General features: G+C 38.5%; 2 protein-coding genes across 2 annotated transcripts; both read left to right on the top strand.

Moving 5' to 3' along the window:
• The first annotated feature begins 9,739 nt into the window (after positions 1 to 9,739).
• On the top strand, positions 9,740 to 11,332 carry LOC118074290 (uncharacterized). Its single transcript, XM_035095431.1, has one exon. The coding sequence runs from the start codon at positions 9,740 to 9,742 to the stop codon at positions 11,330 to 11,332; it is 1,593 nt and encodes a 530-aa protein (XP_034951322.1).
• A 249-nt stretch (positions 11,333 to 11,581) lies between these two features.
• Positions 11,582 to 14,479, top strand: LOC118074217 (uncharacterized). The gene is made up of 2 exons (XM_035095308.1): positions 11,582 to 12,344; positions 12,423 to 14,479. The coding sequence occupies exons 1-2, from the start codon at positions 11,582 to 11,584 to the stop codon at positions 14,477 to 14,479; spliced, it is 2,820 nt and encodes a 939-aa protein (XP_034951199.1).
• Positions 14,480 to 18,655: the final 4,176 nt, after the last annotated feature.

The following is an 18,655-nucleotide window of genomic DNA, read 5'->3' as shown; positions in this document are numbered from 1 at the left end:
TAAATCGTTCACATATAGATGTCTTAAGATTACTAAATGTGGAATACATTTTGATATTAGATTGTTTCATAAGTGCTTCAAATTCTTTATTGTGAAATTCTTTTCCTCTATCAACATGCAAAAATTTTGGCACTCTTTTTTGTGATAGAATCGATTTCATTGCATGGGCTACATCTTCACCATTTTTAGATTTTGTGGGCACAGCCCAAGCGTATTTTGAAAAAATATCAATAACAGTCAATAGATACTGATGACCTTTATTATAAGATTTATATGCTTTCATGTCAACTAGATCAGCTTGCCAAGTTTCAATTAAACGTATTCGATCTGACTCATGCAGTTCAATTGTTTCATTCAATTCTTCTTTCAGACGTTTACGATGTTCTTGTGATGATTCAATATGTTGCCCTACTTGAACATTAATGATTTTGATTCTTTCTCTATTTTCTTCCACAATTCTTCTTAAATTTGCTACAGTTTCGCGTAACAGACGTAATTCTATTTCAATAAATTTTTTTAAAATTGTAATCTTTTTTTCAATTACTCCTAATGATGTTGCATCATTTAAATCTACTGGTTCAGCGAGATTACACAATCTCTTATTATCCATGTCAAACTGTTGATCCACAGTTCATTTGAATCCTTTACCAGGAGGCCCACGAACAGCGCTTTTCACAATATCTTTCGTTAATTGTCGTCCAAAAACGTTAACACTTATTTTTAAACCTCTCACTTCAAAAGATCTTCAAAGAATTCGTAGCTGTGTAGGATACATCAGATTAATAAATGCTTTCAGTTTTACGCAATTTCTCTAAAATTGATAAAGTTATGTTAGTATGACTAAAATTTCCAGCAGTTTAAGATGCAATAAGTAAACGAAGTCGATCTACAAGTTCATTGGGATCATCCCAATAAATATAATCGGTAGGATGATTTTGTTTATGTTTAATCACATATTGTGGTAAACTTTCTCCACTTTTTGGTATATATTTACTGATTATGTCGGTAAATTTTTTAAAATTCTTATCTACTCTGATACTTCTGTCAGGAAGATAATGCTTTCCATAGGCGTTTGTCATACTGATAATTCTGCCATAAGTGTTTTCATCTTCTTTTGTTATCTTTAATTGATCAGGTGAATTCATAAATAAGAATTCCAATAGACCAGAAGTAGTATTGTATTTTTTATCACCAATATAAATAAAATTATTGTCGAACCTGACTTCAGAATCACCCATCATCAGTCGATTACCGTTTAACTTTCGTATGCCATACTTTGTATCTAATTCTTTGAACAAGAGCTTAGAATCGAACATCATCAAATACCTTACTACAGGTATGTCTTTGATAGGAGTACTTTGATGGGTAATTGTTGCTGTTGTATAAAAATCATCATCAGTTATTTCATAATCAGGTGTAAGGCTTTCTTGGTGGCTTTCAACTTTTTCTTTAGGCTCTTCTTTAGGTTCTTCTTTTTTTATTTTTATTTCTTGAGGTTCCTCTTTAATAAGTGTTTTATCAGCCGATTGTTTAAGAGGAGTCGCCATAGGTTTAAATATGTACTCATGGTTTGTTGAGTCATACCTCTTCCAAGTTTGATCAACTTATGCTTTTGGCGTATTGCATCACTAGCTTTCGCTATTTGATGCACTATTTTTTTTTCTTGTTGCAGCTTCGTAGTTTTCATGTTGACACTTTGACAATCACATACATAATGTACAATTTAATTTATTCACGGTGAATTTATACTTATGAAGCAATCAAATCCTCTTCTATATCGCCCATTATCAAGATCACTGTCTTTATCAATTACCAAGAAGCCATATTTATCATTATTCCAGCACATTGAACATATATCTCGAAAATGAGAGAGTCATGTCAATATTTACATGATCATCGTAAATGTGTCAGAATTATGTCGTCTTACCTGAAAAGTACAAGGAAGTTTGTATTGTCACGCACCAAATGTTTAGGAATTCGTGAATAAGTTTGACAAAGATAGAAGCAGTCAATATCTCTATGTCGTCCGACACAAAAATAGGTTCGCATATTCTCTCGTTTTTCACATGCTACGTCATCGAAAATCATAATTGAATTGGGTTTTGCTTCATCCGGTTTTACCACTTCCTCATGCTCATTAAAAGCATAAAATATAATACCTTTAATTGGTTCAATTATTTGTTTTAAAAACTGATATTTAGGTTAGTTGAATGATTTTGAATACAAATAAATATTTTCAATACGTAGGCCATTTGGATGTACAACAAGTGCTAAAAGAGTATTTGTTTTTCCACAATTTGATGAACCACAAATAACACTACCTACACTATTTGGAAAAAGTTGTATGTGACGTTCGATATTTGTGTCTCGTGATAGGTCAAAGTTAATTACAGGCAACTTAATGTCTTGTTGATTGAACTTCATCTTGATGTAGAATGACATTCTAGCTATAAATTGACATCTTTTATAGGTGTCGAGTTAGTCGTTCTTGAACAGTGATACTGCAAAGACGTATCAAAAAACGAGGTGCTGGTATTGTTAACACACTTATAAACAAATTGCCATTTGAACTTCATATACCAGGATATCATTTTTGTGGTCCGGGAACTAAATTAAAGGAGGGATGAGCACCTGGAGATCCAGGAATCAATCTATCGGACGCTGCTTGTAAAGAACATGACATTGCATATTCGCAAAATCGAGATAACATTGAAACTAGAAGCGTAGCTGATAGAATACTTGCTGGAAAATCTATGAAACGTGTTTTTACGAGAGACGCAGATATTGCTGAACGAATTGCTGCTTCAGGAATTTTCAACGTCATGAAAGTTAAATCAAAATTGGGAATGGATTTGTAAGAAAACAACAAAAAAGACAAAGGAGTTAAACATTTGCGTAAAGTTGTTAATTCAGCAAAGCTTATGTTAAATTCCAGTTCAGATCCTATTAAATCTGCATTAGCTGCTGCACGAAAGACTGTCTGGGATGCTGGTGGAAAAAAAAAAATCAAAGTTCCACGTATTATACCAATGCCGCCAAAAGTGGGAGGTATTTCACCTCTTATACCTCTATTTGCAGGTTTAAGTGCAGTTGGTGCTGTAGCAGGTGGCGCGGCTGGCATTGCAAAAGCAATTAATGATGCTAGAGACACCAAACGTCAATTAGAAGAAGCTAAACGACATAACGAGAAAATGGAAGCAATAGCTTTGGGTAAAAATCTACGTCTAAAACCGCACAAGAGAGGATTAGTATTATATTTGAAACCGGTAAAAAAAAAACTTTTAAATTTACCCCATCGTGCACTGACTGATTGAACTTCAAAAATATGCAAAAATCATGAAAATACCATTTTTTTGTGATGTTTTTATGCAAAATGATCTTTCAAAATCTACACCGTGGAAAAATGAATCAGCAATTATTAATCTCGACGATAAAACTGGACCTGGAACTCATTGGATGGCATATAAGAAACGAGGTAATAAAGTTATATATTATGACAGTTTTGGCGATTCGCAGCCAACACATGAGCTTATGAAATATTTTAGTGTTGATAAAATACTGTACAATCATGAAAAACATCAAGCTTACAGTACAGATAATTGCGGACACACGAGGAAATTCACAAAATCTAACGGAAATGCAGTAGCAGCAACATCAAGATTCGTTGATATGGCCGGATGCTATTTATTTGAAGAAATTCAATATGAATTGAATGGCGTTGACATTGATCGAAATAAAAATGTTGGTCTTACATGTCTCATGAAGGAATATCTATCTTTTTATCTAGGTCAAAAAAATTATTTAGATAATGCAGGTTGGGTAACTGATAATGAAAGATTGTTTAATGATAATGGATACTTTGATGTTCCGATACCGTTACATATGCTTTTGAGATTTGCTGAAGATTACCATCACATAATTGTCAATGCCAAACATGAATTAATACTCACTCGTTCAAATACCGATCTTAATGCAATTGTACAAGCTGCAGCGGGACCTGAAGAGACGATCACGCTTATAACAATTGAGTGAATAATTCCTCATGTCACTGTTACAGACATAAAAAAATTAGAATTGTTAAGGTACATTGCAAAAGACGCACCGATTCCAGTGAGTTTCAGATCATGGGAATTATATGAATATCCAATACTGCGAGACACAACCAAACACGTTTGGGTCGTAAAAACATCAACTCTGTTGGAAAAGCCTCGCTATGTTATATTAGGATTTCAAACTGCATGCAAAAATGATGCTACGAAAGATGCAAGTCATTTCGATCATTGTGATTTAAGGGATGTAAAATTTTTCCTTAATTCACAATACTATCCATATGGCAACATGAATCTTGACATAAGTCACAATCAATTTGCCTTATTATATGATATGTATAGAGATTTTCGAACGTCATATCATGATAAAGAAGCAGAACCTCTACTCACGGAAAAAAAATTTATAGATATAGCACACAAAAAATCGGTATTATTATTGAAGATAATTTATCGAGGTCGGTAAAAGAAAATTTACAATCAATCGCTAGTGATAACTTATCGCCAAAAAGTTATCACAATCGGTATTATCGCTAAAGATAACTTATCGAGGACGGTAAAAATCGATATTGTCGATGTCGATAACTTAAGTCATCACGGTCGGTTATTGATATTATCACGGTCGGTAACTCATCGTCAAAGTTGTCGCGGTCGGTAATTAGTGCGGATCAGAACCCACTTTTTGACTCGGCCGGTATTGCAGAGTAATCCAGAACCAGCCCTTCTCATCTACTATTCAATATATTCAACAGTGAAATCATCAACTTATTTGGTCCTAATTTTGTAGAGAGACTTCACTCCATTGCCTACGCTGACGATTTTGCGGTGTATTATGCTGATCATAGTGTTGAGAACATCCAGAGCAATCTTCAAGAGGTAGTCAACAATATAAACTTGCACTATAAAGAATGGAACCTTAAAATCAATCCAATGAAGAGTGAGCTGATCTCTTTTAGATGACCTATTAAAAGAATCAATTATTCCACTGTCACTAAAATCAAAAATACTAGAATTACTGCAATAGACATCCACACTAATACTCTACATGATAGTCCATCGAAAACAATAGTGAAATACCTAGGCTATCATATGGACTACCTGTTCTGTCTCAATGCAGACCATAAGATCCAGCTGAAGAAGGCTGTCAGAGCTTTCAAGAACAATAGAAGACTTTTCTACAGTAGTAACTTGGAAAAGAGAGCGAAAGTGATTTGCTACATGCTACTGATCCGACCCATAATTACCTCTGCTGCACCGGTTTCCTGGAACATGGCACACACCGACATGGAAAAGTTCAGGCGTTTTGAAAGAGCGTGCCTCAGGACATGTCTCTAAGCCCATCGGACTAAGAGCTCGGAATACATCAAAAGAACAAGCAATAGATTTATATATAACAAAGCTGACATTCCAAGATTGGATTCATTTATTCCTAGACTCACTAGGAACGACGTTGGGCACCTGGGGAAATTAAAGAATAAGCCGATGAAAGGAGTAGCTACTCCAGACAGCAATATCATCTACGATCAATTAGAATCTGGTTACATTCCTCCCGAGGGATTGAATACTTGTGATAGCCTTGGGTTAATCCAAAATAGTAAAAATCTCCCAGTTATTTATCATCTTAAAAGGCATGCAGCGAATAAAAGCATCTGCACCAATCCAGAACTAGCAAATGTTAGCTTGTGTTTCTCAACATCGCTACTAGATAGAGACATCAGTGATACTTATAGAGCGTCTTCAAGCTATGATTGGCTTTGGCTAAAGGAGGCAGCTTCTACCACAGGCACTGTACCAGAGTTACTGATTGATCCGTGTAGACCTACGTTGTATGTATGTAAATACTCCCACATCCTACCCCTTCTCCTTCCTTTCCCCTTATTTATTAAGTTCTTTTTACATAGAGTTCTGATAATGTTTAAGAGTTTATTAGTTTATTTATAGTCAGTATTTTATCTGCTGATTATTATTCAGTGTTAGTAACGGTGTCTGAATAGTCGAATGTTGAAACAGTTATGGATCGAATTATTATATTTATTACTTTGCAAATACATAGTGTTTATTACAGAGTTCTATTATAGTGATAGCTAGTAATATATATATTTCGAAAGTTGAGTACTTTTGTAAGTAAGTTTTTGCGAAAAATTATGCGAAACTCCCCGCAGACTGTTTTAAGTACTTCTGAATATTCTTCAATTGTTTAAAAAAAAACTACGTCCATAGAACTGTATTTAAAAAATGTTTATAACCCTTTTTAGAGGTTTTTCGACTCGGCGTCAAACAATTAAATAAATAAATTGAAGAAAAAAAATCAAATCGTTGTAAACAATTACTTTTGGCATGTTAATATTATAAATATCAGTGTGCTGCACTGGTCTGTGTGCGACCCGAAAATTCCACACGACCAACTTCCCAGTGAAAAAAATGAAAAAACACCCCGAGTCGAACCTGTTTCCATTCTTTATAATAAATAGAATTGTTATAAACGAAATGGGTGTGTTTTTATTCATTTGATATGGTTAGTTACTTCATTTCAGTAAAAGAAAAAATTATGCGTTAGAAGAATTCAAATATACCTCATAGATTCTTTTTTTTTATTATTTACAACGAATTTCATTGTTATAAACGAAAAAAGTATGTTTTCATTTATGTCATACGGTTGCTAATATTTTTTTAGTAAAAGAAAAAAATATGCATTAAAAGTACTTATATATCGAAAGGGTCCCTATTTTTATTGTTCATAACAATTTAAAACTTATTATTTAAATATTTCTATGATCAATAATCACTTGTTAGTAACAATGTTCAATTGTTATGAACACAATTCCATATTATTGACAATTATTATTGACTATTATAGCGTCTTTAATGCTGTTTTCTCAATCCTGACACGAGTTTAAAATTCTTTCATTGCTGATATTGTTATTTAAATTTTTTTTTCCGACGAAATACCGTCATCATATTTTCATACAAGTATTCTAATCATTTAATAATTATATTTTTTAAAAGATTTTAGGATTTTATCTAAAAAATGGTATAATTCATAAATTGCAAAGTTCAGGTCGTTTTCCATTTTTGCTAGTTTTTTGGTTTTGCAAAAAAAATGGCCGAACCGATTTCGTTGAAAACCTAATCAGGTCTAAGTTGCGCAATTACGTGTCAAATGCAGTTGGTTTCACGTCGATATCATTTTTTGTTCTCGAGATAATTTATGCGAAAAATAATTCCGAACGCACATGCGTACATATACACTCAGACATCCACTGGAAAAAGATCGTCTTCGACTCTGGGGACCTTAAAACGTGGAGATATGTCAAAATTCGGGATTCGCAAAATAGAAGTCTAGCGCTCTGACTGCAGAGCTATCGTGTTTATAATCTAGCTATTTATGCTTGTAAATTATAAGCTGCAGGCTTGGGCACAGAGAGTGGAGGCAAAGCTTGCCCGTGAAGTGCCGGAACTCGCTCCGGATTGTTTAAACTATTTTTTATTGTTAATAAATTGTTAAAAAAGGCTATTATCAATGTATTTGTACAAAAAAAGGATAAATAGCCCTGTTCAAATATTTTCTCATTTGTCATCGATTAATTCAAAAATAATTTTAGGCTATACAATTATTAAGCACTTGATAAATACGCATACTAAAATATTTTTTAGCAACATCCACTCATCGATATCGAAATTTTGCATCTCGAAACCAATTTCTGTCAATGTCTATATCGAGGGGAAATTTTCCATCATAAATTGATAGTTCCTAAGCATCTTGGATTCGTTTGCTTTTAACAAATTTACTTAAATATTTTTTGTCAATAAGTCATAGAAAATCATGTTACTGAAACGAATATTTTCCGTTATCATCTTCTCGATTTCAATTGCACATTCTACTTCTAGCTGTAGTATGTTAATTGATCAATCTATATAATAACAATCATCTAGATCAGAAAATGGACTATAATCGCTCCTTTCAATCTGAGATTGATAAACTTTATCATAATTTCGTCTATTTACGTGTAATCCTGCGTCCTTCAATTTGATTATTTGTATTTTTAGAGCTTGTTGTGTTTTTACAGTTGTTTATGTCTATCATCTAATCCTCCAGAATTGTAATCACTTACGTCAGAATTACCTGAGTAGGTTTCTCCACGTTCAACATATTCGGAATACTTGGTGAGTTTGGTTCGCATCAAATCTATGATTTCCAATGCAATTTCAAGGGCAGTTTTTTCGCTTCTATCCACAATATTAACATTAGCGCCATATTTTATTAAAACTGTAGTATGATCAAGAAATTCCTTTTATACCGCAGTATGAAAAGGTGCATTTCCCTCTATGTTGATAGAAGTACAGTTAATTTGGGTGTGTTCTGACTTGGAGGGGCCCAAGTCAGTTAGTCAAAAATATTCAAACATTGTTAATGCCGGACTTGTCCACCGGCGCGTCAGTCAACTCACTGGACCAATCATCGGGAAGTATTTCCCTCATGGCCCAGAAGGCAACTCTACGGCCCTAGTGACGCCAACAAGCACGCGGTCGAGCACTTGTGGCGTCAGTTAGCTCCAGGCAAATCACGCGGTCAGCTCTGTATAAGTTTTCGCAGTCAAATCGTAGTTTTTTTCAGTCAGCTCACTCGTTGTACAATAACGTACGGTCAAATAGACTCAGACAGCTCTCACGAAGAAACGTAAATCATCAAATTACTCTCATCAGTGCAAGTGGTCCAGTATATTCAGTTTGTAGTGTCTTTGCGCGCGAAGCTGAACTGGCGTCGACGCCATAGTGCCTCACGGACATTCACCTATACATCGCTCCCCCGAATAACTCTGGTGTATACTGTGAATGTTGCTATTCACTGTTTTGTGAGACTATGTTATTTGGTGACAAAATAACCATCAGACAATTCAGAAGTGTATGAACAATTAAGGTACAGTCAATTCACCTAAACTCAGTGATTAAGAATTTCCATTGTTTAAGTTAAGTGTTATTGTTGAATAAAAACTATAAAACTCAAGCAGTCTGTGTTAATAAACTATATTTGTGAACCTTCTAGCATCCAACCTTTTGTTCTTATTCTGCTCTTAATTCATACAGTCCACTAGTTTTCAGATTGCTCATTCGGCCGACTCGAAGTCAGAACATTTGGTCCTTCGAGCCGGATAAGAACAGCTTGGATGCATATCGAACAACTCTAGAAGGTTCTAGTAGTGAATATTTTTCGGGAACATTTAGTGAAATATTCATTCGCGAGTGGTTGTGATAAGACAACTCTTAGTATTCTATTGTAAACAACCTCACAGACAAAAGGTGTTTACGCATTCCAGTGCCCAGTGACACTCATTTTTATTATTGTGAGACAGTGGTGCTCATCTCACAACTTAAACAAGTTCTTGAGACGCTTGGCGCGCAGTTTAAGTGTGTGAGAGTCAAGATAACCTTGACACAGGCAACTCACTTGTATATAAACATAGTTAGTAATTAGTGTAGTGTCCTTAGTGTAAGTTTAGTCACCTAAAATTAGTATTAAGAGCTCGTAGACTCAGTTAATTAATTTTTTGTGATTCCTTTGGTGTTGAGACTTTATTGAAAGCCCACCATTGGCATCAAGGTGACAACAGACAACTCTAGCAACATCTTTTTTGTGAAGTTTCTGCGTGATAAGTGTAGAGTTAGTGAAATTAGACAACTCACTCAACTGAACAATGGCAGACAAACGGTTAATTTCGCCGGCAAAATCGGACTACGTTGATGTAGCCGAAGACAATGAGTCAGTTGAAGGTATTAGTGAGATATTAGAGCAAGTGAGTGTAAGCCAAGCACCATCACCAGTTCCAGTCGACTCTCAGGCAGAAGGTACCAGTGGAACAACACTCCAGGTACCCGAAAAGGCAACAACATCACGTGACAGGTCCAAGTCACCACCTGCACTGGCAAACACCACGTTATTTAAATTGACGTCTCAAATGTCCAGGTATGAGCAGCTTCAATTTATGCACCAAGACGTGGCTGATCTTGTGCGACAGCCTGCTCTCGTCACAATGCCCATAATCGAGGCGAAACTGTCACAACTCAACGACCTCTGGACATACTTCGTGGTGGAGCATGAGGCATTAGGAGTCGGGTGTCGGTTGACACTATTTAAACATCAGTATATGACCGACAGAGTGTACGAAAGTGCGTTACGGCTGCATTATCATATAGAGTCAACTCTCCATCGTGTAAAATCAGAGCTACACGAGAAAGACATCCAGAAGGCCATCGATGATTACAAAGCCTCTACAAAGCAGTCAACTCCAATCATCTACCGACAGGCAACTCTCCCAGAGATCCCTCTCCCAACATTCGCAGGCGACTCATCAACGTGGACGCAGTTTCGGGACATGTTTACGTCCCTCGTCCACGATCGGGAAGATCTCAGACCAGTAGCCAAACTACACTACCTGAAGGCCAACGTATCAGGTCCCCCACTTCAACTGATCCGTCATGCGGTGATGAATGATGATGGGTATGAGCCAGCATGGAATCAGCTCAAGGCCAGGTACGATGATCCAGAACAACTCATCTTTGCCCATATCAAGGATCTGTTCAGTGTGACCACACCATCATCAAAGTCAGCTGAACAACTCGATAACCTGGTAGGCGTGGTACGCCAAAACTTAGATGCCTTGAAGGTACTCAATGTCCCAGTCGACTCAGCAAACTACTTCTTGATATACCTGGTGGCCAGTAAGCTTGAGCAGCCGCTACGTGAGTCATGGGAACTCGAGCGAAGTAGGTCTCGCTCACCGACAACTCTAGACAGTCTACTCAACTTCATCTCTACTAGGGCACGTGCGATGGAGTCAGCTCAAGATGCAGCCCGTCAAGCAAAACGGTGGCCTACTCCAGTGATCACCAGAAGGTCCAGATCACAACAACAGTCTACTCAACCGCAGACGACTCACCCACAGACAACTCGAGCCTCCAGGCATGCGGCGCAAAAACGACAAGCAGACTACCCGTGTGATCAATGCAGCAGTTTGGATCACTACTTGGTTGACTGCAAAGCGTTCGCAGGACTGTCACAACACGAAAGGTACAAGCTGGTCCTCGCAGCACGGCTGTGCTTCAATTGCTTCGGTCACCACTCCATCCAGGTGTGCCAGTCAGAGAAACGATGCAGCACGTGCAATTTAAAGCACCACTCAATGATCCATACGCCCAGGACAGAATCTCTAAGAAAAAGAGGATATGGACCAGGCCAAGAACCGCAGCCTACTCACAGCAGCCAACAGCCATCAACCTCCCAGCAGTGAGGTGATGACGTGCCATTTCCACAGCCGACTCCAGATCACACCCATTCATCTAAGCAGACTTCTCACCCGGTAACTCATCATCATAGTCAACTCTCGGCAGTCAACTCTAATTATGTTTCAGTCAATTCTCCAAGTGGTGGTGTGATCACTCAACATGCAGACAACTCAACGATTAATGGTGGTGAATCATGTCAATCTATATGTGCTGACAGGAGTAAAGAATGCTTCTCTGATGACTCGACGGAAAGTATGACCTTAGCACATGAGGTTTCGGCCTCAGGAGGGTTAAGGGTCCTGGAAGAAGAGTCAGAAGGTCTCGTTCGATCTCCTACAGCTGAAGAAAAGAGTCAAACTCACACTAGTCAAATCTCAGACGACTCACATGATTCAACAATCACCAAGAACAATACAGACAACTCAGATATCCATGGAAGACTCGCTTCAGCACTCAGGGCAGCAGAAGATCCATGCAAGAACGAGTCTCCAGTTCAATCAGACAGCTCAGCAGTCTTACTCGCCACAGCCAATGCAGTATTACTCTCAGACTACTCTCAGCTTCCAGTAAGACTCCTGATAGACTCAGGGTCTGAGCTGACGTTCATCTCATCAAGTGTGGTAAAGACTTGTAATCTCCAACGTCGTCCATCAGTAATATCAGTGCTGGGAATTGGTAACGAACCAGCTGTACAAACTCGAGGAGTGGCAACAGTGACACTTAGATCAACTCACACACAGGAGCAAGTTACAATCAATGCTCATATTCTCAAATGTGTCACTGGTACTTTACCAACTAGACAACTCACAGAACTCAACTGGTCAGCTCTCAACTCTCTGCAACTTGCTGACCCAGACTACTCAACTCCAAGACCCATTGACATTTTAATAGGAGCAGATTGTTATGGACTAATTGTGAAGGCAGGCATAAAACAATTTCCTCAGTCATCGCTAATAGCCCAAGATTCAATTTTTGGATGGATGCTCATTGGAAGTCCACACCCGACAAGATGCTCAAGTCAGAGAACTCATCACGCAGCAAGGGTCAACTCATACCAGCAAGTATCTGATCTCTTGACATAATTCTGGGTTCAAGAAGAAGTTCCAGAGACCTTAGCCAGCCAACTCAGCCCAGATGATCAATCTTGTGAAGACCATTATGTTACGACTCATTCAAGAGATCACGATGGGAGATATATTGTGAGAATACCACTCAAAGCATCACCATCTCTTCTAGGCAACTCATCAGCGAGAGCTCATCAGTGTTTACTACACATGATCAGACGACTCACCAAGAATGACTCATATGCACAACTCTATCACAACTTTATGCAAGAATACGAGTCACTGAACCACATGACACGAGCCAAGGCAAGTCCAGTCAACTCTCCAGTGTATTATTTGCCTCATCATGGTGTCTTAAGAGAAGACAGTGTTACTACAAGGCTTAGGGTAGTATTTAATGGCTCTAGTCCATCTTCTAGTGGCCTATCAGTGAACGATATTCAACATACTGGTGCCAAAGTCCAGAAAGACATTGCAGACGTACTCATTTGGATCAGGCAGCATAAATTTGTGTTTACATCAGACATCACAAAGATGTACAGGCAAATCAAAGTCCACCAAGATGATTGGGATCTCCAGAGAATCCTGTGGGTAGACGAGCACTCCAAGATAATCCCATATCAACTCACAACGGTCACGTATGGTACCAGGTCAGCCCCATTTCTGGCTGTTCGTACAATGATCCAGCTAGTAAAGGATGAAGGTCATAAGTTCCCTCTAGCTGTTGATCCACTACTAAAAGGAAGATATGTGGACGATATTTTTGGAGGTGCTGACACCGTGAGTCAACTGATAGACATCTCAACCCAAGTCAGACAACTCTGCATGGCAGGTGGCTTCCCGTTAGCGAAATGGCACAGCAACTCACTTCAATTCCTTCAATCACTTACAGACAACTCATCAGAAGAGCAGATCCACTCATTTGAGAGCAGCAAAACGAAATTACTTGGGCTCTCGTGGATTCCAGCGAACGACTCATTTAAGTTCAACTCAAAACCTCCTCGTGAGAAGTCCAAGCTCACAAAGAGAATAATTTTATCAGAAACAGCACAACTCTACGATCCACTTGGATTTCTAGCACCTTTCATTGTCAGAGCAAAGATGTTGCTACAAGAAATCTGGCTAGATAAACTCTCATGGGATGACCAAGCCCCAGATCACATCAGCACCAAGTGGAACAACTTCAGATCAGAACTCTCACAAGTTTCAGACCTCTCAATTCCACGATGGTTACGGATTACTCAGAAATCGACCGTGGAACTTCATGGTTTTTCAGACGCCTCACAAGCAGCTATGGCAGCTGTTGTATACATACGGACTACTCATCCAGATCATGGAACTTGTTCAACTATAGTCTGCTCAAAGTCTAAGGTTGCTCCATTGAAGAAGATGTCTATTCCTAGACTAGAACTCACCGCAGCATTGCTGCTTGCCAGACTAATCACTTATGTAAGGAACAACTTAGACATTCAGCCAACTCAACTCGTATGTTGGACAGACTCCTCAGTGACTTTGACCTGGATTCAGTCTCACTCATCCCGTTGGAAGGAGTTTGTAAGAAACAGAGTGTCAGCAATTCAAGATCTCACTCCAATCAGCGTTTGGAGGTTTGTACCTGGCAAACAAAATCCAGCGGATTGTGCTTCTCGAGGTATCAGCATATCCCAGCTTCGGAAGCACTCCCTGTGGTGGACAGGACCACAGTGGTTAACAGCAGACGAATCATTATGGCCAACTCAATCATCAGTGTACGATTCAAAAGCTCAGCAGGAAGAGCGGCCCGGGCTCACCTTACTTACTCAGACAATTCAACATGATTATCATTGGGATATGATATACAGACATTCTCGGCTAATCAAATTGCTCAGAGTGACTGCAATTTGCTTCAGATTCAGCCAACTCCTCAGACGAGTACCGCAGTCATCTCTCACCTTCCCTCTCACGCCACAAGAATTAGAGAGAGCAAGGATTTTTTGGATAAAGGCAACTCAAGAATCGTACTTCTCACAGGAAATCAAGCAGATCAACTCAAATTCACTGCCCGGCTCACACCCCCTCGCACGATTGACAGCATTTATTGACACTTAAGGAGTCATACGTGTTGGAGGGAGGTTAGCAAATGCTAGCTTGGACCAAGAAGCAAAGCATCCTGCAATCCTACTACAGAAAACTCATCTTTCCAGACTAATCATTGCAGATGCTCATGAAAGAACATTGCACGGTGGGACGCAGGCAACTCTGAACCTCATACGAATCATCGTACTGGATCATTGGCGGACGACTCCCAGTACGATCCTATATTTACCATTGTATGAAATGTGCTCGTTTACGTGGCGAACGAGCGAAGCAGTTAATGGGTCAATTGCCGTTATCAAGAATCACTCCAGCCCGACCATTTGCCGTCTGTGGTGTGGATTACGCTGGTCCCATCACGCTAAAGACTTGGAAAGGCAGAGGCGCCAAAACATCTAAGGGTTGGATGTGCATTTTTGTGTGCTTCGTTACTTCTGCACTTCATTTAGAAATTGTAACAGATTATTCAGCAGACTCATTTATTCCAGCGTTCAGAAGGCTCACTGGACGTCGAGGTGTCTGCAGAACTCTCCACAGTGATTGTGGCACCACATTTCAAGGCGCAGACACGCTCATCAGACAACTCTTCAAGCAGGGGACTCAACAGTTCAGTCAACTCGCAGCTGTATTTGCAAAGGATGGAACTGATTGGAAGTTTAATCCACCAGCTGCACCACATATGGGAGGAAAATGGGAAGCTGCAGTCAAATCAGTAAAGTTCCATCTTAACAGAACGATAGGCGACTCACTCTTTACATATGAAGAGCTTTTCACACTGCTTGTCCAGATAGAAGCAGTCCTTAACTCCAGACCACTCGAGCCTCTCTCAGCCGACTCTACAGACATCTCAGCGTTGACTCCAGCACACTTCTTGGTTGGTGAACCGCTAGTAACATTACCAGAGCCTTCACTGGAAGATGTGCCAATGCCACGCTTGTCCAGGTGGCAATTTATTCAGCAGCGACTCCAATCGTTTTCGTCAACGTGGTCAAAACAATACCTTCAGCAGCAACTCGCCATTTCCAAGTGAAAACACCCCGCTCACAACATCACAGTTGGCTCACTTGTACTACTCACTGACGAGAGGTGCCCACCAACGAAGTGGCCTCTCGCCAGAGTGATTGAGGTGTTCCCAGGATCAGACGGACTCATCAGAACAGTCAAACTCAGGACAGCAACAGCAGAACTCGTCAGACCACTCACAAAACTAGTCATCCTACCATACACTCCACCAGCAGAAGATCAGCAAAGGCGTTGCTGATGGTGGGACAATGTTCTGACTTGGAGGGGCCCAAGTCAGTTAGTCAGAAATATTCAAAAATTGTTAATGCCGGACTTGTCCACCGGCGCGTCAGTCAACTCACTGGACCAATCATCGGGAAGTATTTCCCTCATGGCCCAGAAGGCAACTCTACGGCCCTAGTGACGCCAACAAGCACGCGGTCGAGCACTTGTGGCGTCAGTTAGCTCCAGGCAAATCACGCGGTCAGCTCTGTATAAGTTTTCGCAGTCAAATCGTAGTTTTTTTCAGTCAGCTCACTCGTTGTACAATAACGTACGGTCAAATAGACTCAGACAGCTCTCACGAAGAAACGTGAATCATCAAATTACTCTCATCAGTGCAAGTGGTCCAGTATATTCAGTTTGTAGTGTCTTTGGGCGCGAAGCTGAACTGGCGTCGACGCCATAGTGCCTCACGGACATTCACCTATACATCGCTCCCCCGAATAACTCTGGTGTATACTGTGAATGTTGCTATTCACTGTTTTGTGAGACTATGTTATTTGGTGACAAAATAACCATCAGACAATTCAGAAGTGTATGAACAATTAATGTACAGTCAATTCACCTAAACTCAGTGATTAAGAATTTCCATTGTTTAAGTTAAGTGTTATTGTTGAATAAAAACTATAAAACTCAAGCAGTCTGTGTTAATAAATTATATTTTTGAACCTTCTAGCATCCAACCTTTTCTTCTTATTCTGCTCTTAATTCATACAGTCCACTAGGTTTCAGTTTGCTCATTTGGCCGACTCGAAGTCAGAACAGGGTGCGAGCAAGAAGTTTAATGAGTTCCAAGTTAAAATTTTTAACAGCTACATGAATTAATGACTTTTTGTTGATACAATGAACATTGACTTTATGTTTTAATAATGTTATCATTATTTGAAAACTTGAGTTTTGATAGCTTCTGATTGCAGTAATATAAAGAGTATTCAACTTTTCTGAATCAGTAGGATGAATATTAGCATTATTATTTATTAGATACTTGACTGCTTCAAGATTGCCAGAATCGCAAGCTGAAAGAAATGGAGTTCGACCTGCTGCATCTATAGCATCAATTTTTGCATTATTTTGACGCAACAATTCTATTTTTTTAGTCACATCTGTACATGAGACTAAACGAAAATTGAATTTATTGTCATGGGGCTCACAAATAATGTAAAAAGATGTTTTCCTTGTTTATTTGTAGCATTTGGATTAGCGCCTTCTCGGAGCAAAGCTTCTATAAAATCGATTCTAATATTTGCTATGGCCATATGAAGTAGAATATTACCATCTGAATTAATGTAATGAACATCGCCATGATTACGTAATAAGAATCGAGCTATATCGTGATGATCATTTTCCATTTCATCGAAAAAAAGTGAACTGTTTGGAATGTGAACATAGATGGCCGCTCCTCGGTTGAAAAGCATTTCAGCTTTTTTATATCTAGATTTATCAGAACTAAAAGAAACACAGTGATGTAGAAGAGTTTTTCCCTCGGAATTAACGTCAAGCACTTTAACACCGTGTTCCAGAAATATACTGACAATTTCTTGTTTATTTTTTCGTACAGCAAGAACAGTAATCTTTAAGAACTTCGGATCATCTGCTATTTGTATTCCATATGTCAATGAAATTTCCACCATCATTGGATCATCATTATAAACTGCGATATGTAAGCATTTTTATCCTTATAAATTATCAGAAATGTCATTAAAAGGCAAATTTTGGTAAAAATACCACTGGCTGAGTGATATATGGTCAGTAGAAGGTGTTAATAAATTTATATCAGCGTTACTTATTATAAGATGTTTAGCGATTTCAGCATGTTTATGAAAACAAGCCGTTTGCAAAAGATCAAGTCCCGATTCTGGATCTATCAAATAAACATTAATTCCTCGTTCTAAAATCTGCAAAACAATTGACTAATGACCGTGTTTTACAGCTGAAGAAATATATTTGCTGTCGAGTTCAGTATTTGGATCCATGGTGAAATTCCATCTCAACAATAACTCAATACAATCTTTATAAGTTTCATAGCCACACCCTTTCACTAAATTACTCGGTATAAATCTTTCAGATGGTTCTAAAGATGGACAGTGAGGTATTAACTGCTCAATATTTTTTGTCAGTCCTTTAGAAATAGCGACTTAATGAGGTTTTTTAAAATTGACTAATGAGTTATACTTCAATATATAATCAATTATAATCTCAACTATTCCGTCACTTCGATTTTCAATGGCTTTGATCAGTAATCCACATAAACCTTCTCTCAAGGGCCCCTTTTTCTATTATTAACAAAGCAGCTTCCGTTTTTCTGAGTAGGATTGCAATGTCGAGTGGCGTTTGACCACTATGATTTTTAGCATGAATTTTTGTTCCTCTATCATGTAGCATGGTTATAATATCCAAGTCGTCAAACTAAAAAATCATCCAATGAAGAGGAGAATGAGATCTTGTTCTCGGACTGTCAATTTTATTTAATGTTAACATTTTGTGATATTTAGTTCATAGCTGTCTGTCTATCTCTTCGTCTGATTGCCTCACGAAGCCGAATGTAATTACTGTCCAGTGTTAATAATATGTAGCATTCTTTCGATAAGTTTTGCACTGCTTCGCACGATTCTCAAATTTGCAATTCGCATATTTTGCAAAAAAGAAACCTCGCATTACTAAATACTAGTCAATCACCTTTGAAGTTACTTCATGTTTATGAGATTCACAGCCAACATGTGGTAAATTTTGTTTTCTTGCTTCTTTCAGTATGTTGTGAAGAGTGTCTATTTGAACTTTCGATGTTCCAACTATCTTAAGAACAGATTTTTCCAATGTTCTTGTTAGTTCAAATAATTTTATAGATGGATAAAAAAGGCCATCATAAAAATCTCTGAGCCGAATCGATTCATTACAATCATCGTTCCG

The sequence above is a fragment of the Chelonus insularis genome, unplaced genomic scaffold (genome assembly GCF_013357705.1).
Source record: "Chelonus insularis isolate UGA/USDA-ARS -01 unplaced genomic scaffold, ASM1335770v1 contig_102_pilon, whole genome shotgun sequence".
NCBI lineage: Eukaryota > Metazoa > Arthropoda > Insecta > Hymenoptera > Braconidae > Chelonus > Chelonus insularis.
This window is presented reverse-complemented; position numbering and strand designations above follow the sequence as displayed.

What these genes read in the sequence shown, in the direction of transcription:
- LOC118074217 (XM_035095308.1), top strand. Translation starts at nt 11,582, where the DNA reads ATGACCTTAGCACATGAGGTTTCGGCCTCAGGAGGGTTAAGGGTCCTG. An exon ending in ACACCCGACAAGATGCTCAA is followed by an intron (nt 12,345 to 12,422) that starts GTCAGAGAACTC and finishes TCTGGGTTCAAG; the next exon opens with AAGAAGTTCCAGAGACCTTA.
- LOC118074290 (XM_035095431.1), top strand. Translation starts at nt 9,740, where the DNA reads ATGGCAGACAAACGGTTAATTTCGCCGGCAAAATCGGACTACGTTGAT.